The sequence below is a fragment of the Polypterus senegalus genome, chromosome 1 (assembly GCF_016835505.1).
Source record: "Polypterus senegalus isolate Bchr_013 chromosome 1, ASM1683550v1, whole genome shotgun sequence".
Lineage (NCBI taxonomy): Eukaryota > Metazoa > Chordata > Cladistia > Polypteriformes > Polypteridae > Polypterus > Polypterus senegalus.
In genome coordinates, this window is record NC_053154.1 from 331,354,457 (window position 1) to 331,378,352 (window position 23,896).

The 23,896-nt window shown below is 50.5% G+C and overlaps 2 protein-coding genes across 5 annotated transcripts in view; one reads left to right on the top strand and one right to left on the bottom strand.

The window, feature by feature from the left end:
• The window catches only part of lsp1a (lymphocyte specific protein 1 a), a 91,654-nt gene that overhangs the window by 65,274 nt on the left and 2,484 nt on the right, over positions 1 to 23,896 (top strand). For both annotated transcript variants that reach the window (XM_039738327.1, XM_039738336.1), the window contains exons 9-13: positions 1,803 to 1,884; positions 4,981 to 5,121; positions 6,046 to 6,144; positions 10,054 to 10,143; positions 11,028 to 11,136. In XM_039738327.1, coding sequence (XP_039594261.1) covers positions 1,803 to 1,884; positions 4,981 to 5,121; positions 6,046 to 6,144; positions 10,054 to 10,143; positions 11,028 to 11,136 — 521 coding nt within the window. The remainder of the gene's footprint in view (positions 1 to 1,802; positions 1,885 to 4,980; positions 5,122 to 6,045; positions 6,145 to 10,053; positions 10,144 to 11,027; positions 11,137 to 23,896) is intronic.
• The window catches only part of prr33 (proline rich 33), a 40,276-nt gene continuing 35,122 nt past the window's right edge, over positions 18,743 to 23,896 (bottom strand). For 2 of the 3 annotated variants that reach the window (XM_039738298.1, XM_039738316.1), the window contains exons 2-3: positions 20,714 to 21,880; positions 18,743 to 20,659 (exon numbers count right to left, since the gene is read on the bottom strand). In XM_039738298.1, the coding sequence (XP_039594232.1) occupies positions 18,904 to 20,659; positions 20,714 to 21,870 (2,913 nt within the window). In that variant the 5' untranslated portion in view covers positions 21,871 to 21,880 and the 3' untranslated portion in view covers positions 18,743 to 18,903. Of the gene's footprint in view, positions 20,660 to 20,713; positions 21,882 to 23,896 lie in introns of all 3 variants that reach the window. The other variant, XM_039738307.1, reaches the window with a different exon arrangement.

Sequence of the window (23,896 nt, forward strand, 5' to 3'; positions counted from 1 at the left end):
TGCCCGCTGTCCGAACCTAAAACAAGCGGAGAATCAAAAATTAGCCACCAAACCGAAAAGTACAACATGAAAGATTCCAGCTGATCTTCCCAGGAAGTTACGGCCCCCCCATCGAAGCAGAGGGCCAGGCTGCTGCCTGCACACTTTGGTGTCCTCTTGAGCCCCCGAGACGCGTCACAGCACCCTGACAGGTCACTTCTACTCGTGTGCTTTGCAGATTCTTCAGCAGAGCGGACCCCGATGCAAACGGCAGGGTGGGGTGCCAGTCCAGTCCATGTGTGAGCCCCCCATCCACACGGCTGCTGCTGCTCGAGATAAGCTAACTAGAAAACCACAAAACAGAAAAGTCGCTTATCTGGAAATGCAAGGAGGAGGAAATGAATGGCGCAAGAAAACGCGGCGACCCAACGGCTCCTTCAGTCCGTCTGCGCATTCTGGGGACTCGCCATTTCTCTGTCACTGTCATCTGATGGCCGCTCCAAGGTCGGACACAGCCACCACCTTTCTTTGCCTCTCCATCATTTCAAGAATGTTATGCTTAAGAAATGTGACGTCCCCAACCAGCAGCTGACAATGGCATGTCACCTGCCAACAGTGCTTGAGGGGGGGCTACTGTTGTGCATCCCCACTGTACCTAAAATGGCCATTCTTCATACAGTTCTACACTGTTCACTGTCCTCCTTGTACGTCACGTCACGTACCCGCTTCAATATCAAAAGGGCAGGAGGCGCCACGCACACAGACGAGGGAGGGCAGGATGAGGCCAAGACAGACGCCACATGTTAGAATATAACAAGAGCTACCGCTGCATTGTGGGCCCGTGAGGGGTGGTGATGAACAAACGGGCAACGTCAGCTCTGCCATTGTGAGTAAAACAAAGACAAATATCATCATTGACACACCGAGTGGATAAACACACGTCTGCATTGTCTTCTGAACATCAGCTGACTGCGGGTGGGAATGACAACCCATTGCTGCCATCTGCTGGATGGATACCCTCAAAGTACTTGGCGTTGACTTAACGGGCAGTCGTCATTATTTGAGTCAGGTGAGCACCCACCCCCAAACAACGGTACCACCGGGCAGGGCCTCGTATTGGCATTCAGTGGAGTCCACACCCCCTGTTTGGAGCTCCAAGGTGGAGGCTCCGGGCTATAGAGATGTGTTAGTGAATTGCGTGATGCTGTGTCCTGTGCCAGCCACTGCAGGTGTGTCACTTTCAGGAGAGGCTGGCGAATGAATAAATGAAAAGAAAAAAAAAAAGAATATATAGTATACAGTATATACATATATAATATATAGATAGATAGATGTGAAAGGCACTATATGATAGATTAATAGATAGGCACTATATGATAGATAGATAGATAGATACATAGATAGATTGATAGATAGATAGAGAGAAAGACACTATATGATATATAGATAGATAGATAGATAGATAGATAGATAGATAGATGACAGGCGCTATATAACTGATGGATGGGCGGACAGATGATAGGTACGTTTCTGATTGAGTTCATTGCTCCACTCTCTATATACCTCGTTGTCCAGTACGCATCACGTGCAGTTTATTTTCACGCCAGTATAATCTGTAAGTCCCTTTGGATGAAAGTCTGTGTTTAAAACGCGACCCTTTTTATTTTCACGATCGCACTGATCAAGATGATCGACATATGACAAACGCGACAAGTCCGGTGACACTTCGCGATGGCGGGCACCCGGTGGAAGTGGCCAAGGCAGTCCAGCTGATGACCCCCCTACCCCCCCATCCCTGAACTTGTCTTTTGTTTTTCTTACAGTAACAGCGTTAAGAAGATGCAGCCCCCCGTGCCCATCTCCAAGATCGATGACAGAAAGGATCAATACACTCACGCCGTGGAGGTATCTCCGCCGCATTTCTCTCGATGTATTTATTGCCTTATTTTGATTTTTGTATGTATTTGATATGCACCCCTACATAAGAAATGCAATGCTGGAGGGCCAGTTTTATGTGACGTGACGTGGAGCTCCTGAAGCCACGGACACGACTATTAATGGCAGGATCACGTGGCTGACTGACGCGTAGGCTGTCCAATCAGCAGCGGGACCGCTCACAGGGGGGCGTGTTTATTTACCCTGGCGGGAAGGCGGTGCAGAGCGGCGGTTCCGTCTCTAAATTCGGCGGCGTACAGGAAACGTGAGCTGACACACTGAGTGACCCCGGTGGGCAGGACTGAGATCAGATGGTGGGCTCGAAATAAACATCCAACATACCATCTGTGCGCTTTAGCACGTGGCCAGCTTTCTCCGCAACGGTTTTACTTTCGTGTCAGAGGAAATGCAGTAAAAAAAAATCCTCGGAAACAGATGTGAGTGGTCTGCGGATTTACGAGCTGCGAAGAAGCGGGGGCGCAGTTCCGATGTGTCGCTTTGTCCGCGTCTGCCCAGCACTGACACCATCCCACCTACGGGGCACCAATATTACAAATTAACACCCGATGAAAAGTGGAGTGGGTACTGCCAGCCTGCGGCCGTGGTGTGGTGGTTTGAGCTTTGAGCGGTTGTGGGTGCAGATCTTGCCCATAACTGTGCCACCCTGACCAAGTCATTTCACCTTCCCGTGCTTTAATTTGAGAAAAAAAAAAACAAAAAATAAAAACTTGCGTACCAGAAATATTAATAGAGCGCGACGTTAATTCCACTTATGACTCAGTGGGCTTCATTGGAATGAATGATTACTTAAGGCCTCTGGGACAGTACCCACCTTAAAAGGCATCTCCTTTAAAAATAGACCACTCGACCAGTCAGCATACGCCCACCCCCCGTCTAAATTCTCGTTTGAACGAATCATCAGCCTCGTTTAACACAGGAGCCTTCTTAAGTGGTCTGCTCGCCCCTAAGCGTACAGCTTAGTTTATTATAAAGTGACATTTTTGTAATTTCCGCTAATAATAAAAGTGGAAGATGAGCTGCGCCTCGAGTTTCTCAAAGGCCGACTTGCCGCTTCTGCTGAGCTCGTTTCCCAGTCCGATGGCGCTCTTTATTATTCGGCTCATTAAACTTCTTCTCGAGTCTCAGCGCACGCACGTCCTCCACTCCAATCAACGCGGCCTTTTAGGATGTGTGTTTTTAAAAAGCCCCTCTGCTCGTCACCTTGAGGACCTCAGGTGGTCTCCTGCAACTCTCCCGGCGCGGCCGCGTCTTTAGAGAAGTATCTGCGCCGTTTGGGCGCCGTCTTGTGGTCTCGCTGTGGTATTGCAACCTTTAATTCGAAGTCTGGTTCGCGTAACGTCAAAGAAGCGAACTGGAGTGTCGTCAGTGGATGATTTATCATCTGCGGGGTGACTGGTGTGACTGGTGGCATCGTCAGCGAAAAGAGCAACACAGAAAAAAAGTTTCCAGAAGTGCATTAGGGTCCTTGAGCCTAGCCCCACAGCCACCAGGTGTGGGGGGCACAGACCACCCTCAGCCCTACCTGGCCGATTTAAGGTGCTCGATGCGTGGAGAGATTGCACACTTCACAAAGGGCAGGAACTAAACTCGGGTTCTTGGAGCTCAGTAGCACAGATGCCAACCACTGTGCCACTGACATCTGGTCATTTTACAGGCAAGCAAGCCATGTTGATCATCTGTGTGGAGTCGCCATGTTCTCCCTGTGTCTGGTGCTGCTCTTTTTTCCCCTCCCACTTCCCAGACAAGCCCTTATCGGCATAACTGGTCTTGCCAAGAGTGTGCCCAGATAGTCCAGGGTTGGTTAAAACTTTGCACGTGATGGTGCCAGGCGATGCCCCAGCATGGATGGGTAGATAAAGAGGGTCAGGGTGGTGTGGTTGACCTTTTGAAGAAATTTTCAGGAAATGCACCAAGGGCTGGACAGCCATGGAGACATCCAATGCCTGTACTGAAGTTGGCTCTTCACTTGCCGACATTGTGCTTGTTGATTTTAATTAGCAGTGAAAAGCGTGAAGGAAAACTCCTTCCAATCCCAAGAGGGCGCTACAAGAACACAAGGCTTGATCCCTTGATGAGGGCACCGAACATCAAGAGAACTTCAGTTTCAGAGTCTTAAGAATAAAAAGTCCATCAATGCTGCGCCACATTTTCAGTCCGATGGCATGACAGGGGCAGCTGTAGTGATGGTGCTCCCCCTGGTGGTCTGGAGCTGAACTGCATACAGGAAGGTTATTGGCGAAGTCAGCAATGCCAGCTAGTCGATTGTACCAAGGTGGACACAGTTGTTCTGTTCTCTGTGAAGTGCCACGGAGTGCACTGACTATGTAAAGGCGCTATATAATGTCACACGTTTATTAATTCAGTCCCCTGTGTGACCCCGAGGACCATGCAGGGCACTCATCAGGCACTATGGAGAGGTGCTATATGAAATGTCACTGTGCCCATAAGGCACAATGGGATGGCACTCCCTATAGAAAAGCAGTTTATAAACATTTTGGGGTCAGTCGTCCCTCTGAAGTCACTACATGAGTCACTTCACCCCTCCTCCCCCCACAATTGCTCTTGTTGTATGACAGCTATGGCAAGGCGCTATATAGAGTGACATCAAGTCATGAAAAAGCTTAACATTCACAGAGTGCAGAAAGATCCAGCCAGGTGTGTCTCAGCCAAAGTGGGACGAGACGCAGATGGCGCCCACCTCTTGGGAAGCCCCTCATGTCTCCAGTTTTCCAAACAAGCAGGAGGTGTGGGACGTTGACGAGTATCGATGCGAGTTCTTGTCCTCCCTCGCTGCCAGTCAGGTTTCATGAAATTGTCCCCTCCCGTCCACCCCATCCTCCTGATCGCACCTCTGGGCTTAGCGGTGCCACCCTGTCTGCCAAGTGTCCAACAGCCTCCTCCGGTCATCAGCTGTAGCCCACCCTGGCTGTGACTTTGTCATCTCCCTTTGTTTTGTCCTCAACTTCTCTGGTTTCTGTCACGTCTTGAAAGGCACCATTTGCAGTTAAGAGTGACGGGCACCTTTATTTTTCATGGCACTTCCAGACCTCCTTGAAAGAAGCCAAACCAGACAAACAGCCCCTGATGGACATTCCACATGGCACAGAACCCGTGTCCAGCATGAAGTCCCTGTGGGAAGGCAGTGAGCCTGGGAGCCACGCTGGTGCCAAAGTGACCCCGTGTAAGGTAAGAGTGGGCCGCTGGGTTGGGAAACATGGCACTTGGGGAGCTCAGACAGGCACACGTATGGCATCACATGGCTGGATGTGAGTGGAAATTGCACTCCAAACAGTCTTTAATGTCCACCCTGAGATGCAAGGTGGCCATCTGCAGGACCATCTCAGACCTACTGGGAAAGGGGGCTGGTCGGCATCAATGAAGGGGTCCAAGCTTGAGACATTAGTGGTGCGATCAGACCTTATGTTGAGCACCTTACAGAAATGACCAAATTGGGGACAATGCCCAGGGGGCACGTCAAAGCACTTGGGACACACTGAACATGACAAGTGTCCAAGCTGGCCTAACGTCTGACACTCCAAGTGAGTCTCCTGCTCACCTCCACTGAGCAAGCAAAGAAGAACTTGGTGTGCCCATCACCTTTTGGAGACCATCCTGGTGGGCAGAAGTGAAGGGGCACAGAGTCAGTACAGCGCAATCAAAAGCATTTGGCACAACTGGACCTCAAGGAGACCATCATGGAGGAGGCTGGTCATCCTTGAGGGACAGTCAGACGTACCGACTCCTCCATTTGCTCAAAGTCAAAGCTTCAGGGAGGGCATACTGGGTGGGTGACCCTCAGTGAATCTTGTCACCTGCCAGCACTCCCACTGCATGCCTCAAGAAACGCGCTACATAAAGACAGATGTTCACAGACAGGTTCAATCCCACTGCTGGCTCAGTGAGTGACGCGCTTAGTCCAGCTGGATTGGTGATGCAGGGTGACGAGCAAACACACCAGTAGGGGGAGACCTTAGAAAGGCACTATATAAAATGTGGGTTGTTGATCCTTGTTGTATGGCATCTGTAAGCACATTGGGGTCGTAATCTCAACAATCCAAACTCTTAGTATTCTTTTTGGTGTTTTCCTTATTTTTCTTTTTCTAATTTTAGGAAACAGAAGGTTTGAAAGTTGGAGTCGCTGACCTCATCACTCAGTGGGTTAAAGGAAATCCTGACTGCAGCAGCAAGAGCTCCCCGTCAAAACCTGCCGTAAGTGCCAGTCAGGGGCCAGTTTGTGCTAGCTCCTCCCCTTCACATGACAATATGTTTACATATGCCAGCCCCCCCAACCACTACCTCAGTGTATGCTGGCCCCTCCCCATCTATAATTTTATATACATAAACTCCTCCCAGCTTAATTTAGGTGATTAGATGCTGGCCCCTCCCCATCTGTAAATCAGTTTTACTGGCCCCTCCCCTTCTGTAGGTCAGTCACGCCCTTTCTACTCACCGGTTTACACTGGAACACTAGTCCCACCTCCACTGTGAATAAATGTAAATCAGGCCTCCTTCTAAAGGTCATTGCTCACAAGCCCCGCCCCTTTTGTGATAATGAACATACTCTAGCCCCCTCCCCTTTTATAGACCTGGCCACACACCCTTTTTAGGGTAATGCATGTCAGCATCTCCCCTTTCATTAGTCAATGTGCACAAGTCCCCTCCCCTTTGTATGTCAGCCACGCCCCATACAGGTTCGCATACATTAGACATTGCTTTTTAGTGGATCAGTGTGCACTGGCCCCTCCCACTTCTACACACTGATGTACACTAGCCCCACCCCTTTTTTAGGTCACCCATTACTAGCCCCTCCTCCTTCTGTATGCCTGTAGCCGGCATTAAGTGAGGAGCAGAGCAGAGGCAGGAATCCCATGTGGTGATTTGGGTCACTGCTTGGCTTTCTGTTGTCCCCTTTAGTAAAAGACCCTCATCTGTGGCGTCCACCAAGGCCAGATTTGGACTTTTCTGTTCCAGTAGACACCTCATGTGCAATGGAGGTGGACATCAGAGGCCAGCTAACCTCATGGCTTCAGGGTCACTGGAGTCTGCACACGTGAATGGGTTCATCGCTCCTCAGATTTGCATCATCAAGATGGCACTTTAAAAAGCAAATAAATGATGTTAAGTGAAAGGGACTCACCCATCTAGTGACACTCGATAGCATGCAGCCAAGAGAAAAACAGACCACCAAGAGAGAGAACATCACAGCCATGCACACCTAGGGGCCCAAATCCAACGTGTAGAAAGCGTTTGTCAATACAAAACTGATCTTAACGGCACTGCACCCCCTGGTGGCCAAGCTGTAATTATAGCACCAGACAGCACTTTGATGGCAGTGTGCCCCCTAGTGGCAGTTATTACCCTAATGAAAGTTCACCAGATATAATTACAGCACAAGTCTGTGTCTTGATGGTAGTGTACGCCTCCTAGTGGCAGTGGGCCTCCTACTGCATGTGGTTATGGCCTGCAAAGCAAGACTGCACCTTGAAGGCAGTCTGCCCACTGTTGTTATGGCATCTGGAGCACTAGGCGGCATCATACTTTAGAGGTGCCCTCTAGTGGCCAAGGCAAAAGCATAAGAAGGTACCTTGATGGCACTGTGCCCTCTAGTGGCCGCAGTTAAAGCCTCCAAGGCACAAGGCTCTGTACCCCCTTGTCTCCGTGCAGCGCTAGACTTGAACTTATTGGAAGTGTGCCCTCCACTGGCCAAGTTCATGTTATTACATCTTGATAGAAGTGTGGCCCCTGGTGGCTGACGTTTTCAGGCTTTATATTGATTGCAGTGTCCCCCCCTCCCAAGTGACCATTGTTACCAGCTGCAATTGCAGTACAAGACTTTGCTTTAATGAAGGTGTACCCCCCAGAGGCAGTGTGCCACCTACTGGCAATGGTTATGGCACCACCATGACAGTCTGTCCTCTGTAGCACTAGGCTGCCCTGCTGGTGGCCTTACAGCAGAAGACGTTACCTTAATAAAAGCATGCCCCCTAGTGGCCAAGGCTATAAGCCGATCTAACAGCACAAGACTACATCTTGATGGCAGTGCACCCCCTAGTGGCTGAGGGTCAGATGTCCAAGCTTTTATACTGATGGCAGAGTGCCACCCTCGGTGGTTATGGGCAGTAAAGCCCAGGTCGGCAGTTTCAGTCTCCCATTACCAGCCTTGTATAAAACTGAACTGTTCTGCGTGTGTAAATCACCTTTGTGGGGTGCTGACAATGCAAGGGCGCTATATTAAGTGTGAAAGATAGCGGGACACAGACAGATAGACAGACAGACAGACACTGAGGCTCACAACACCACACACAATATCGTACACAATCCACAAATCCAGTCCTTTTCGCTACTCCTCATCCGCCTCCACTCCTCCCTCACAAGCTCCGTCTTCCTCCACCCGACTCCGGCTCCCCGAATGGACTGAGGCGGCCCCTGTTATCCCGCCCTGGATGTGCTCCAGGTGTTCTGTGATTGTCTTCCAGCAGCACTTCCTGGTGTGACGGAAGTGCTGTCCTCCAGGGCTCAGGAACCATCCAGGCGCCCCCTAGTGGTGGCCACGGGCCCCCCCACAGGGCTGATGGAATCCAGGGGGGCTGTCCTCTTGCGCCCAAGGGAGATATTGCCCCTCTCCCGGTCCTTCCCTGCTTCAGGCGTCCCTGTGGGGCAAGGTCCCTGGTCGTCTGCCACATAAGGACAATGTGATTGTTATGTCTGAACTCCACTGCGGATTTTTTTTTATTTCTGAACTAAGTTACAAGCCCCCCAAAACACAGTTATTTTCAAAACCCAGTTTTATTTTGCCCCCTTCTCTTTTCATACCCACTTATTCCTGTTTAGTGTCACGGGTGGCACAGCCTCTCCTGATTGTGTTGCAGGGTTGGGTGCCAGTCCATGGCAGGGCACACACTCACACAAGGGCACATTTAGAGCTGCCAATTAACATTAGGAGTATCAGGAGGAAAGCCCAAAGAGACACAGGGAGGACAGGCAGTGCCCATGGAGGTGGTGACCAGGCCAACGTTCAGACCCCGAGTCCTGGAGCTGTGTAGCAGTGCTGCTGACTGCTGTGCCAACATGCTACCCTCTTAGTAAGGCAGAAATCCCATAATGATGTCAAAGGCTCCATATGCAATGCAGATGATTTGATGCCCCTTACAGTTGCACCAGTTTGTAACATTCAGGCACAGTTGCCCATGACAGGACTCCCTTGTATGGCAGCATTTGTGGGTCTGTGTCAACACCTATAATGGAAATAGTAAAGAAATGATGAGAATCAGAAGGGGGTAGCTTGGTGGCGCAGTAGTTAGCCTCACAGGTCCAGCATACCAGTTCTAACCTGTATCTCCTCATGTTTGGTTCCTGCCATGTGCAGGTTCACTGACTGATATTCTAAACTGGCCCCCTGTTCTTATGCATGTATACGGGTGGGCATTACGATGGAGTGGCCCCCTGCCAAAGGGCTGATTCCTGCCCTGTGCCCATTGCTGCCCGTTGAGAGGCAGGCGGCTATAGCGAGTGGTCAGACACATGTGCCAGGGGTCCGCCTCACCTTTCTGTCTGTCTCTCTCTCTCCCAGCAGCTGCCTCAGCCAAGCCGGGTGGCACAGACAGCTTGAGCAGGACGGTCGCGCTCTCCAGCTTTTGCTTTTTCTCTCTGTCTCCTCCCTGTCTGCTCCTTCGGTTCTCTCCTTTCTGCTTCCTTCGTTTCTTCGACTCTGCTTGTTCTTCAAGGTAAGTCGTCTCCTTCATCGCGACTCCTGTGCTTGTGTGATGTCACCACGTGTAGCGCCATGCATGTCTGGGACCCTTATAAACTAAGCGGGCACAACTAAGGAGACTGACCTGCCCACTGCAGTATCAAACCAAAGAAGGTGCATGGAAGGCACTATAAAGGAGTTTAGGGGTCATCACATCAGGGGTCTCCTCACATTGCTTTACTTCATTGACCCTCTGTCTCTGAAGGCCCATCCTGAAAGTCCTTTGAATGTTTCTGATTGGCACTCTGCTTCACTAGAGGCTCCACCCACCGGCTTGAATATTTTACTGTCATTCGCCAGCTACACGGTACCAAATTTGGACTGAAAGGCGCTATATCAGATGTGTTCTTTCTGTCATCCTCATTCAGGAGATAAAGGCCGGTGACGTACTGAGCAAGAAGAACATCTGGGAGCTGAAAGGCGACTCTTCTCCCAGTCAGGCCAGCTCTGTGTCAAAGGTGAGCTCTCATTGTGTTTGTCAGAATGCCAGTCCATCGTAGGGCATATGCCAACACTCACTCACCCAAGCGGTGATCATTTAAAGGACACCTCCCATTTACTGAAGGCGCACGGTCATTTTTAGGGACCTCATCCCTGGATGGGATGCCAGTCTGTGAAAGGGCACACATTCACGCTCCGCTTAGTGTCCCTATGCTTCCATTGTCCCAATTGTATATCTCTGTAGCTCGGAGCTCCAAGTCGGTGACGTTGACTTCAATGGGCACCTACAGAGTCCTGCTGCAGACCTCCAGGGCTCCATCCAGTGTCACTGTGGCTGAGATTAGGGACGTGGCAGGTCTACCTGACTCAGAAGGTGCTGGCTGCCCAGTAAGTCAACTCCAGGCTGCAGAGATGCCAGTCTCGATTTTAAACCCAATGCTGCTACCTTTACGCACATGCCACACCTGGATGGGACACTGGGCATATGCCCACTGCAGCTTCAGAAAATACTGACTTGAAGTACTCTGTGTGGAGATGGCCAAGACTGGGCACCTGAGTGACCCCACAGCACTAACTACTGGGGGTCTCTGACACAGTGGTGTTGGTAGGGCACCTCTGCAACTTTAGCTACTCATCTCGGAGAGAGTGCCCACCCACCCCAGCCCCCAATCCCCCTCCCTCCCTTTATATCTAACACATTGCTGAAGTAACGACATTATTGGAGGGATGGGGGGGCTGGCTAACCCCCTAATATGTGCTCAAGCTAGCGATACGTCTGGTCCAAGACCCCCTCACTCCGATTGCCCCCTCGATCCTAAAGGATGAAGCCAATGGCTCTTGTTATCTTGTGTTGCACATTTATTTATTTATTTATTACATTTTACTTGTTTTATTTTTTCAGAGCACTCCATCTGGCAAGAGGTACAAATTTATAGTGACCGGCCATGGGAAATACGAGAAAGTGCCGGTCAGCGATGACCAGTCCATGTCGTACGCCAATGGGAAGTCAGGTAAAGTCTCATTTATACTTAAAGGAAGACCCCAATGCAAGCCGTGCACTCTCAGTTGTAGTTGTGGACGTGGCGAGAATCTCCTGGTCAGGGGGTCAGCGCCTGAAGTGGGCCGGCACCTTCAGCACACCATTCACGGGGGATCAAAGGTTGACGTAACTCAGTGCTCGAAGCTTCATGGGGGACACTAGGCAGCCCCCCGATCCCAGGGCCATCTTAATGCATGGGCATGCTGGGCAGTTCCCAAGGGGCATGGGGCCCCAAGCTAATCTATGTATGTGGTGACTTGCTGAGTGGCCCCAGTGCACTGCTTTGCCCAGGGGAGCCTACAGTGCTGTTAAGATGGCACTGTCCGACCCCCCTGTTTGATCGAATGCCTTAACCTCTTCATGCACCGTCATTGTGGGACACCACCGCTCTAAGATCAAGCGCCGCTGGCACTCAAAGCTCTTTTGTCAAATTTCACTGTGTCACCATAAAAAGAGTTTGGTCAATGTCACATACCTTACAGAGGAAGGGAAGTGTGCACACAACTGTTGGCAGATCGGGTAGCGACAGGGCCGGTTATTACTGGCATTATGAAATGAAAAGGTGCGTGCGGGGGGCAAAGCGGCGAAGGGGAGTGCGTGTAATGTCCTCCTGAGTCGGTGGTGGACATGATGAAGAGATGCACTTCAGATATTGTTGCGTGTTTTCCATGTGCTTTGATGACCTGTCGTGTCATACATGGCCATTCCTTCATCACTGTGACACCCACTTAAACCAGGCAGGATCACAGTTGCCCTCAGCTTCCCCTCAAAATTCGCCATTTTCGATGTACGGCGACTCATCGGCACCGCCCCATAACGCGGGCGCGGGACAACTCATAGGGGCGTACCTACGCGTCTGACGTCACTGACGCGTCACCGATATAATCGCGTTCGGATGTCTGCGGATCATTTGACTGACTCGGATCTTTGAGTCTCGTTCAGCAAAATGAACGAATCATTTTTCGAGTCATTTCGTTTAATTCTCTTTCCGGCTCAGACTGCATAGGTTAAGCTTATGGGCCTGTCACGTGATGAACGAACGACTCGAAAAACCCGAAGACTCGAAACAGGTGAATCAATTCCAATACAGAAACTATAGGAAGTTGCGCAAATGCGCATGCGCGACTGAACGAATCACTCCCACGAGTTGACTCGTTCTTCCCGAATCACATTAAAGATTCGTTCAAAATGAACGAATCGTTCAAGAACGACCCATCACTACGGTCGGTCAGACTCATCTCAGTGTTGCTAAGTTCGAGTCTGACGTGTGAGGCTGCAACTTCAGCTTTGAACGCGTTTATTCAGATCGCATCTGCCCGTGCTGGCGACCCGAGCCTCTGAAATGAAAGCATCCGGGAGAAAAGGAGCCGAGCAGGGCGGCGCTTTCGCACTTGACATCAGTGCGCATCACCTGCCAATCACGAGTCCGACGCACTGCCACGTGACGGGCACTCGCTCGCCCGCTCGGCTCTCAAAAGCCTCTTAGCGCACAATTCGGCGTCGTGCCTACTCTGAGGTGTACAACGGCACCGGAGGAGCTGAAATGAAAAAAAAAATATTATTATTATTATAGATAGATACTTTATAAATCCCAAGGGGAAATTCACATAATCCAGCAGCAGTATACTGATACAAAGAAACAATATTAAATTAAATAGTCATAAAAATGAAAAAAATAAAAATAAAAAAAGCAGACAATAACTGAGTAATGTTAGCATTTACTCCCCCGGGTGGAATTGAAGAGTCGCATAGTGTGTATTATTATTATTATTATTATTATTATTATTATTATTATTATTATTATTATTATTATTATTATGTCCATGAAAGTCTTACTTGTATGTGTTAATGCAGATGAAGTGAATTAGCGTTACTAAATTGGCTCCGAGTGTGTGTGTGTGTGTGTGTGTGTGTGTGTGCGCCCACCCTGCGATCACGGGCGTAACGAGTCGTTTTGAGACGGGTCTGCCATTTGTGTATTTTTGACCCCGTACCAACGTGCTTATGTGCTCCACAGCCCGGGGCAGGCGGTCCTGCATGAAGACAAAGTAATGTCCAAGTCTGCGCTACCAAAACATTTGATGCTCTTTATGAGCCCCTCCTTGCAACGCTTCCTCTATAAATTCCAAGTTGCGTCCCTGCCGGTGGTGGACTGGTGCCCAGTGCAGGGATCGTTCCTGCTGTGCGCCCAGTGCTTCCTTGGACAGATTTCAGCTTCCCTTAAAACTGGAAGGGTGGATGGATGGATGTGCTGATCAACTTGCATCATCATATCGACCCTTTGTCTAAAACAGCTGCAGGTCATTCCTCTCCTTCAAACCTACTTACCTCCAGAAATGATTGACGGGTGTTCGGGAGCGTTAGCCCCGCCCTTGCCATGCCCGTCCTTTGCCCACACGGTGCCACTGCCACACACCCGCACACTCAGCCGTGATAATAAATCAAAATACAGTGCAGATTGTGGACTACAGAATGGCAGTTTGGTTTCATTTTTATTTTCATTTTTCCAACCCACTATATCCTAACTACAGGGTCACGGGGGTCTGCTGGAGCCAATCTCAGCTAACCCAGGGCACAAGGCAGGAACAAATCTCGGGCAGGGTGCCAGCCCACCGCAGGCCACACACACACACACCAATCACACACACACTAGAGACAATTTAGGACCACCAATGCACCTAACCTGCATGTCTTTGGGAGGAAACCCACACAGACACAGGGAGAACACGCAAACTCCATGCAGGGAGGACCCGGGAAGCGTTTTTATTTTATTTTATTTAGAGATCAAAATATGACACTTGAATCGTTAGTACAAGATTTCCTTTGCGTCTCAGCGTCTCCCCAACGGTACTTTTTCAATTCCTATTTAATGCCCATTGGAGACAAAGATCTGCTGTTTTCAAAACTTTGAACCCTGTACAGATTCATTTTTAAAACTATATATGAAAATATAAAAGTCCTCAACACTAAGATCATGGCACATGGCCTGGTGGCCACCACGTCTGCATTTTCCACAGCCCACTGATTCCTTTGGCTTGGCACTTTTCTCTTTTGCAGTTCACTTCTCTGTAGTCCCCGCGGTGCCCGTTGAATGGACTGGGCATCGTTCTTCCATTAAGGATGTGGATGATTCCTGGTTTGCCCTTGGCATGTAGTGTCACCGCAATCTTCTTGTCCTCTTTCCTGAATACCAGTTGAAGGAAGGGGCACCTGAGCCCGCAGTCGGACAGGGTGAGGACAGGGGCATTTCAGAGGGCACACTGAACCCGTGCCAGGCGATCCATCAGGAGCAGGACTGCAGAGCGGACCTCGCCATGTCTGATCCTTTCCTAGTCTGCACCCTTTAGGTGGGTGGTGATGGATGTGTTCATGAGGGCTGTTGCCCCCTGTTCCCTTGACCCCATATTTTTTCTTGGGGGGGGGGTATGACTTTCTTCTTTGGCTGCCTTTATTCACATCAGTGTAATACCCAGCTGCTCCCAGATGTGTTCACCACTGAGTCCAGTTTGTGCCCACAAGGCAGAGGGCACTGAGCCCCGCATTGACTGATCCAGTCAAGGTCCATTTGGGCACACAATTGTGACATGGCCATGATGGTCTTGGGATCCATGTCCAGAATCCTTTGTTGTATGCCCATCAGTGCTGAGGTGGCCCTGCCTGCAGGGGGTTCACTCTGTATTGCTGGGGCACCTCGCTCCTCATGCCTGTCCATTTCATTTCACCATTACAGGTGCCATCAACATTCGATTGGCTTGTCATTTGTTTCTGTCTTCACACTTTGTCACATCTTTACTTTTCTCCAACGGTGCCATCTTACCTTCATATTGCACTTCCTGACATTCGTTCTAATCCTCCTCCCCTTCCTGTCACCACATCAGCTGCTCATTGTTTCTCTCTGTGCTGATGGCCAAAATGCCAGCTTTTTGATGACCGCTGACTGCCTTTGAGTCCCAGCTGTCATGTCCTGTGGCGCCTGGTTGGCACGTTACTCAGTGCTACAGTTGACATCTTGCCAGGACCCATCAGCCTTCTGGACACCCTCAGAGGGTCGTGGGTACCCAGACACCAATGGCATTTGTCACTTGTCCCTCGCCTTCCAATGACGTTGCTCATGTTATCTGTTTGTTCTTCTCGATTTGTAAAGTCATTTCCCATTTCACCCACTTTGCCCAGCTCTTGTTGATATGTTATGATGCCATCTCTACTGGGTCCTTCGGATGTCTTTGCCACAGATTTAGGCCTTGACACTGGCAGAACAAAGTCCCAGCTGTGAGGCACCATAGAAGCTGTTGATGCCAGACCTGGGCCTGGCACATTGGTGGCAAAGCAGGGTTCAGCCAACTTCACAGCGTTGTGAAGTCTTCTCATAGGAATGTCATAAAGTCACAACTTGACTCCTTTACTTCTGTCTGTTGAAGTAGAGTGCCCAGCTGGCAAGAGGCTATCTGGGCAAGGGCACCACTGATTGGCACAAAGCAGGGCAAAGTGCTGCAGCTTGTCTCTGATAGAGCCAGTGCCCTTGCCCTGGAAACGTCCTGCTTGCTGGACCCTCATTATAAACCCCCAACTCCGCCATGCATCACTGCTACAGTAAAGTTGATTTTTATTCTTTCATGCTATGTGTAGGGCGCTATATAAGAATAATATTGGTTGATTGCCAGACCCACTACTGCCATCAAAGTCTGTATATTTTCCACTATTGGCACATTAGATATGCCTGGCACTCGGCAGTGTCTGGATCAGGTTCAGTTCCCAGCTCAGATACCTCAGGTGTGCACCTTCAATGCTGTCCCCAATCCCATGGCTTTCTATCCAGAGTGGCAGGGAGTGGGTGCAGGTGTTCAGTGGTGGACTGACTGCCCCCTACAGGTCACCCCCCTCCTTCATTTTTATAAATTTAGAGCACCTTTATAGACCGCTTTTGCGGATGCGGACCCTCATAACGCGCAGCCACAGCTCAAAGTTCATGACTTCACCCAGGCGGCCTGATTAAGGGTTAGCCTAGATGGCATAGGGCCCGAGGCTGGCACATGTTATTTGGGTGATTTTAGTGTCGATTGGTTTAAGGTCCAAGCAACTGTGTGAAAAATGAGAGTTAAAATTTAGAGCCGCATTTGCAGGAATGCCCACCTACATGGGGGTATGGGGTGCGCCTGCCATGTGTAAACTGCAGTTTTCTAAGTTCAAGGCTGTAATATTAATAATAGCAATTATAATAAATGCATAAATAAAATGAAAAAGTGCACATGCGCATGACGCTGCCCAGGACTAAGCACTACTTGTGTATGTATGGCTTAGTGGGCACGGTGTGGCACTGCGGGCCACAGGGATGCCAGTTCATGCCCTTCTTTTGGCTCACAGCCTGACCGTTGGGAGTCACGTGACTTGCCAGTGGATGTAGCTGCGCATGTGTATAGCGCCCTGAAAGTCTCGGCACCACAGACGTGTGCTTTTAAAACTGAGACAAACGAAAAGGTCGCGAAACACACCAATGGTGGCGCCAAAGCCTACACGCGCTGTCTCTGCCATTGTCCCCCCGCCATTGTCCCGCCCGCCACTGGGAGTAAACGGGTCGACGATGGAGGGACGCGAACCCGCGAATACGTCACTGTCGATCCGCATGAAGACTTCAAAACTGAGCGCGCCGGGGGCACTGACGTTTTATCATGGCTGGAAACTCTTAGATTTACTCGGACAAAAGAATTATTTTGTTTGATTTATTTTGGAAAGTGCCGGCTTTGATAACGACATATAAAATATGAACAGTGTGGCATCACCGCGAGACCGTAGCGTTTAAGGCCTCGCAGTTGTGCCTTTTGTGCGCAGAAATCTGACAGGACGCATGCGCAGACTTTGAACGTTAAAGTTGGACGCAGTGTTAGAACATCTCGAGCCTGCGATAAAAACAGAAGATAAGAACCTGAAGATTGTAAAAATAAGGAGGACGAGTGCAAGTCTGTGGGCATTTCCACATTTTAAACCGCAAGCCCCCCATAAAGCCCCTAAGTGTCTGTCGACGGCCCGTGACTTTCTCGTTCTTTCCACTCGCATGCACCGTCTGAACCGTTACGTTTCGTGCAGCCGCTTTAATTGACCTTGTTGCTTAACTGACCAGCCGGTTCCCGTTATTGATTGATTGATCTCACATTGCGTCCCGCTTTCCGCTTCATCAGGTTGGTGTGATTCAAATGGGAAATCCCGAAGAAGCAACAACACCCAGCCATAACGTAACAGGGCCCCGCATACTGGTCATACTGGTCTAATGCTGGGAGTCAAAGGTTTTAAAGAAAGAAAATGGGTTGCAGCTCGCCCGGTCACCGCCCCACTACCAACTATTCCACGCGCTGACTAAATAAATTAAGAATGGACATCCATTAGTGGATACATTCGAATTAAAGTGTGGCATCACCCGGTCTACCATCACTTATTCTGAACCCTTGCCAGCCCAACGCACAAGCGTCTCCACTTATAGAAAAGGCGCATCTCCTTCCTTACTACACCACCGCCCATCTGCCCATTTTAACTGCCCAGTGAGCCCAGTTGATAGACCGCGCCCGGACGGTAATCCAGTCCATCACAGGGCCCATTTTCTAATATGGAGGCCACTTTAGAGCCATCTATTTAAAACGGTTATCTTTTAATTCCTCTTCCTCTGCTGCCGTCTGGCATGCTTTACGGTGGTCTCGATCGAGTGTGCCAATGCCACCCCGTTAGCGCGCTGTTGCGAAGATCGTTAGTAACCAACTGCTGTGCACTCGTGTTCTTACTTAGGGCAATGTGGCCCCCTAGTGGCCGATGCTGGACCTGCCTTTGCTCAAAGAAGAAGCAGAGAATTAAAGCAGCGGCATCCTTCTGTGAAGTGTACTGGTCGATCAACGGACCGCAAACCACAAAATTCTCATCTTTGACCCACCGTGTGACCATCTACTCTGGGCACCAACTGCAAATAAGCATGAAGCCCTCTGAATTATAACAGACTATGGATACGATTTGGGGGGTTATGGGCTAAAACACAACATCAATAACTCTGGGCTGATATAGCGCCTTAGCGTGGTGTTAATCTGTGGGGCTTGGCTTCTTCTTTATTATTTTTCTGTATTCACCTTTGCTTGAGGTGCCCTACCAGGTTACAGGTTTTGTCAAGTGACTTGGTCACATGGGATTGAACTGGCATCCTCATAGTTTACAAGTACTGGGCCCTAACTACTCTGCCACCCTGGGTGTGCCATGCTGGGCTGCGGCCATTATTATTATTATTATCAGTGTGCCTTTCACACGGCTCTATGTTAAAGGATTCACTTTTAGGTTATGGCCTGGAGTTCATGCTATAGAAATCCTGAAGTGGCATATTTCTAAGGTTTGACAAATCTCCCAGGATCCCCTGCCAACACAAAGGCACTATATAGAAGCCCATCACATACATTCGCTTGACTTTTTTAAAATCTCCCTTCTAAACCGTTTATGGCCCAATGTCAATGCACCATCTTAGCCAGGCCCAAAGCGGTGCCAGCTTGGCACGGCACCCAAGTTTGTCTTTTCTAAACGGGCGGCTCACATTTAGACAGGGAAACAGCACGGACAGGTTGACTTTGCTTTTAATTTTTCTCTCTTGATTGACATGACGCGGCCCTCTCAAGGCGCTACATGATTGCCTCTAACACAATGTAAGGATGCCCAGCCTTCTGGGGACTTCTCTGAAAGTGTGAGGCGGCGCCCCCTGCTGGTGCTTAGGCTCGGCCTATTTGAGGTCCCACCCTCGAGCCACCCGGTTGAAGTCTTTTGGTTGCTCGCTGGGGTTTTTGCGCTGGAGCAGGCTCATCTCGAAGGCGGTCGTGATCTTGTTGAGGGGCCGAGCGGCGGCCTCTTTCAGCTTCCTGGCGTCAAACCTGGGCTTGTAGAGCAGGAGGGGCAGTCGGTAGAGCAGCGCCATGGACGGCTTCTTCTCGCCTTGGCCCGACTCGCTCGCCTCGGCCTCCTTCTTGCTGTTGTTAATGTGCTGCTTAATGGCCTCTTTGGCTGAGAACATCTGGAAGAGCATGGCATCCCACATCTTGGTGGCCCGAGAGTCCTTGTGTTTCTCCAGCTCCTGTCCTGTCGTCTCCTGCTTCTGTTCTTCTGACGTTTCCTCGTTCTCTTCTTTCTTCGGGACGGCCTCGGCTGCTGTTTGAGGTTCTGGCTCTGGAAACTTGGGTTCTTCGGGCTCCACCACGAGATGCTTTTTGAGCCGAGACCACCCGCTGAGGGATGCTTTCAGAGACTTGCCTTTGGCAGACGCCTTCAGGAGGCCCTCCGCTTTCGGCCGGGCGTCATTTCCAGTTTTGCCCGTGTCTTTGGTGGTAGGGGTCGAGACGGGCAATTCTGACTTGGTGCTGCTGCCCGCTACACCATCCAACCTTTCTTCTTTCATGCCTTCAGGGTGAGCACCCTTAGTAGGAGTGCCCACTCTGGGCACGTCACTGTTTGGGGGCTTTGCTCCTGGACTGTCCATAGTTGACACTGACTGACTGTCTGCTGTTTCACTGGAGGCCATTTCAGGTTCTGCCAACTTGTCCATGGAAGGAGTTTTAAGGCTTGACATGCTGCCATCGGATTGTGGCGTTCTAGAATCGACTGTCTTAGTAGCGGGTACTGCCAGTTTAGTTGGTAACACAAACGATGCTAGGTTGGACAGCGAGGCCCCTTTTTGTGGAAGGGTTTTAGGGTGGAACGTGTCTGGTGCAGCACTTGGGGCTGAAGGGGCTTGATGTGTCGGGGTCTTTGGTCGGGCTGCATTGGAAATGGCGATCTGCGCTGACGACACTTGGCATGTTGGTGTCTTGGGTCTCATGTCATCAGATGTTTGACTCTGAGCTGGTGGTGTTTTAGCCCTAGAAGAACCTCTGGACGTTTCAAAGGCTGCGGATGTGGCTGATGGGATTGGATATGTCGGGGTCTCAGCTGTCTGAGCTGAGGGGGCTTGGCGTGTTGGGGTTTTAGGCCTGGACGTCCCCAGTGTGGCACTTGGAACCGAGTGGCCAGGATATGTGGGGGTCCTGGGTGTGGAGGAGTCAGGCGTTACCATCTTAGTCAATGGGGCAGAATAAGAAGAGTCGGATGGTGCTGTCTGATAAGTTGGCATTTTAGGTTTGGGACCATCAGTGACTGGAGCTTCCGATCTTGGCATCCTAACTGAGGGGTCTTGACGCGTTGGGGTTTTAGGTCTGAACCTCTCTGAGGTGGTCATCTGAGATGCGGACCCTTGATATGTTGAGATTTTGGGTCTGGATGTCTCCAAGGTGGTCATCAGAGTTGCAGACACTTGATAGGTTGGAGTTTTGGGCCGGGATGTCTCTGAGGTCGTCATTTTGGACACTTGATACGTTGGAGCTTTGGGGCTGGCCAAATCAGAGGTGGTCATCTGAGTTGTGGGCACTTGAGATGTTGGGGTTTTAGGCCTGGACGACTCTGAGGTGGTCATCCAAGTTGTAGACACTTGATATGTTGGGGTTTTAGGCCTGGCCAAATCAGAGGTGGTCATTTTGGACACTTGATACGTTGGGGTTTTCGGCCTGGACGTCTCCGAGGTGATCATCTGAATGGAGGACACTTGATATATTGGGGTTTTAGGTCTGGCCATGTCGAATGTGGCCATTTGAGCAGATAGTGATTTGTATGTCGGGGTCTTTGGTCTGGATGCATCAAATGATGACCCCGCCGTGTAGGTTGACACTTGAAATGTGGGCGTTTTGGGCCTGGGCACGTTGTACTTTGCGATTTGAGCCCTTAGAGCTTCATATGAACCCACGTGCCCCTTGGGTGCGTCACCCGGCCTACCGGTGGTGTCCCGTGTCGGAGTCTTGGCTCTTGGCACACCATATACCAGGGTGTGGACACTGGAGAGGCCATAGGACTGGGTTTTCCCATCACTAGGTGGTGCGCCATATGGTGGGACTTCATGCACAGAACCGGGGGTCTTTGGTCTTCCAGCGTCAGAGGTTGGAGTTTTTGACCGGGGCCCTGCGCTCGAGGCTGCCGGTGACACTTTGATTTTGGGGACCTCATATTGAGTTTCAGTCTTCCAGGTCATCGACTGGAGTGGCGCAGCATCTGCCGTCAGGGTGGAGGCTTGAATTCCAGAGCTGGTGGCTTCTTCGCCCTTATGAGTGCCGACTTTCTGGACATCGAGCACAGAGCTCTCCACGTGGGTGGCTAATTGAGTGGCAGAAATAGCCGTGCCGGCCGTAAATAGCAGCGGCCCAGCAGCAGGTGCCAGGGAAGCTTGGCTTTCTTGCTGAGTCGTCGAAATGCCTGCCTCTGGGGTCTCGAGTTCCACCCTGTGAGGAGACAGAAATGGCAGCGGGGAGAAGCGGTCCTGTTTGGTGAAGAAGGTGGGCCGCTGTGTGGGGTACGGTGAGGGCGAGTGCTGTGCCAAGGACTTGACCAGGAATCGGGGGGGCAGTAAGGGGCCCACATAGGCGGGTGTCTCGGGGGTCTTGGGTGGCGTAGAGTGGTCGCTGTGCTCGAGGTCTGGGCTGGCTTCGCTTACTGGTGAGAGGCTCGAGCGGAAGGGCACAGGCGTCTGAGACGTGGCAGGGGTCGTCTTCTTCTTGGCAGATTTCTTAAGCAGTTTCTGGAGTTTGGCATTGTCCTTGCCAGGCTTGGGCAGCACAGCCGGCGGGTACTGTGGGGCCATCACTGGCTGCGTTAAAGTGAGTGCCATCAGCATCTTGAACCCCCTGGAAGAAAAAGAAAAGCATGTCAGGATGGCACTTGGGCCTGAAACAAGAGATTAGCCTAAGCGTTCATTTAGGAGGTCATGTTTTTATATAGCGCCTTTCACAACCTGCACCTGAGACACATTAGAAAGCACACCAGTCTCTGAGATATGCCCAGCACTGTGCTGCAGTCGCCTCTCCTGCCCCATCATGCCAGCTTCTTGACTGGCTCACATAGTGACTGCCAGCATTTCTGTGGACATTCCTCCTGCCACTACCTACCTACCTGCTGTGCCAGTCGTTTGAAAGCAGTTGTGTATCCATAGCTGGGTATGGCACAGACTTTGACTGGCAGCCCTTGGAATCCATGCCATGCCAAACCTGCCAAGACTGCCCCACAACCCCAGACACTGTAGAGGTGGCAGACCTGATATTCTGGTGCCACACATTTCTGGCTTATCATCTCTGGCAAAGGGTGCCCCCATTTTTGGGCTCACCTCCTAAATATTGGGGTAGCGCCCAGGCTGGTCCAAAGTCACTATACAACACTGGCAGCTTGTTTATTATATAGCAACTTACTAGGGTGAATGTCACCTCTCAATTCTTTCTATCGTAAGAGTAAAGATGGCGTAAGGACCATGGGGTCACACCTCGAGTCTAAGGGCAGTGGCAGATGCCACCCATGATGTTCACAAATGTCCTCACCAGTAAGCCACATGCCCCACAATGAAAACGAGTCAGTAAGCAGCCCTTGCGTCCACCTGGACCAACACACTCAGGTCTGAAGGTCTGTGGCTTGGCACTTGTCCTCGGCAGCTCCAGGGTCCCGGGTTCAAATCTCAGTGGAGTCTGCATGTTCTGCCTGTGCTTCTGTGGGCTTCCTCATGCACCCATTAGCAAAACTGGTGAACCCTAAACAGACCCACCTTGAGTGAGTGTGCCGCTTGGAAGACTGGCTCCCCCACTTAATCCCATAATAATAATTCATTACATTTATATAGCGCTTTTCTCAGTACTCAAAGCACTATCCACACAGGGAGGAACCGGGAAGCGAACCCTCAATCTTCCACAGTCTCCTTACTGCAAAGCAGCAGCACAACCACTGTGCCACCTTTCAAACCCACTTACCCTGAGCAGTGCAGCTGGAATCTAAGCCAGCAATCATGGGGCACAAGACAGGAACCAAACTCAGATGTGGCGCCAGCTTATTACAGGGTGAACACACACATCCACACACACACACACACATACACACACATCCTCTCGGTCTGCGGGTGTGAAACGATTTTCATGTAAATCTCCAGAGAGGAGCAGATTGGTGACCTGGCTCGTTTAATATTGAGGTGAACTCCAAGTCCCAGGAGTCAATGCGGCGGTGTGAGCGACGCTCTTCGTGAGCCTCCTAACGTTAGGTTGATTCTTGGGATTTGGAGTTTTTCCGCCCTCTCAATGGAAAGGCCAGTAATTCTGTGTGTGTGTGTGTGTGGATGGATCTGAATGCCAAGGGTCTTAGACAATACAATAACGCCCCCACACACAGAATCAACCTGTCGACACGCTGAATAAAACTGCGTCACTCCATCCAAATGCTGATGATTGTTTGTGTTTATAGGACGTCAAACGCGATGCTAGGACTTTGTCCGAATATCTGAAGAGACGGAACCCATTTATGTGCTTTACACGACAATGGCATGTTTTTCGTGAAGCACTTAAAAGAGACAAACGTCCCGTACACAAGACAAGGGGACAATTAAAGACCACGATAAGGTGCCCTTGCAATGGCGCTTCTCTCTACACGACTGATCACTCGAACTGAGGCTGTCCCTCCATTGTTCTCTGGTGACACGCGTGACGATCGGGCGCTGCATGCGGACTGCTGCTGCCACTCACGTGTGTCACTCCAAACTTCCAGCGCTGTGCTGTAGACCTGCAAGCAGAAACGTTGTGGATGCCATGGAAATCGGGAATATGGAATGGAAAAAAATGAATCTAAATATCCGCAAAAGATATAGAATTTATTGTGGAAAGGCAATGCTT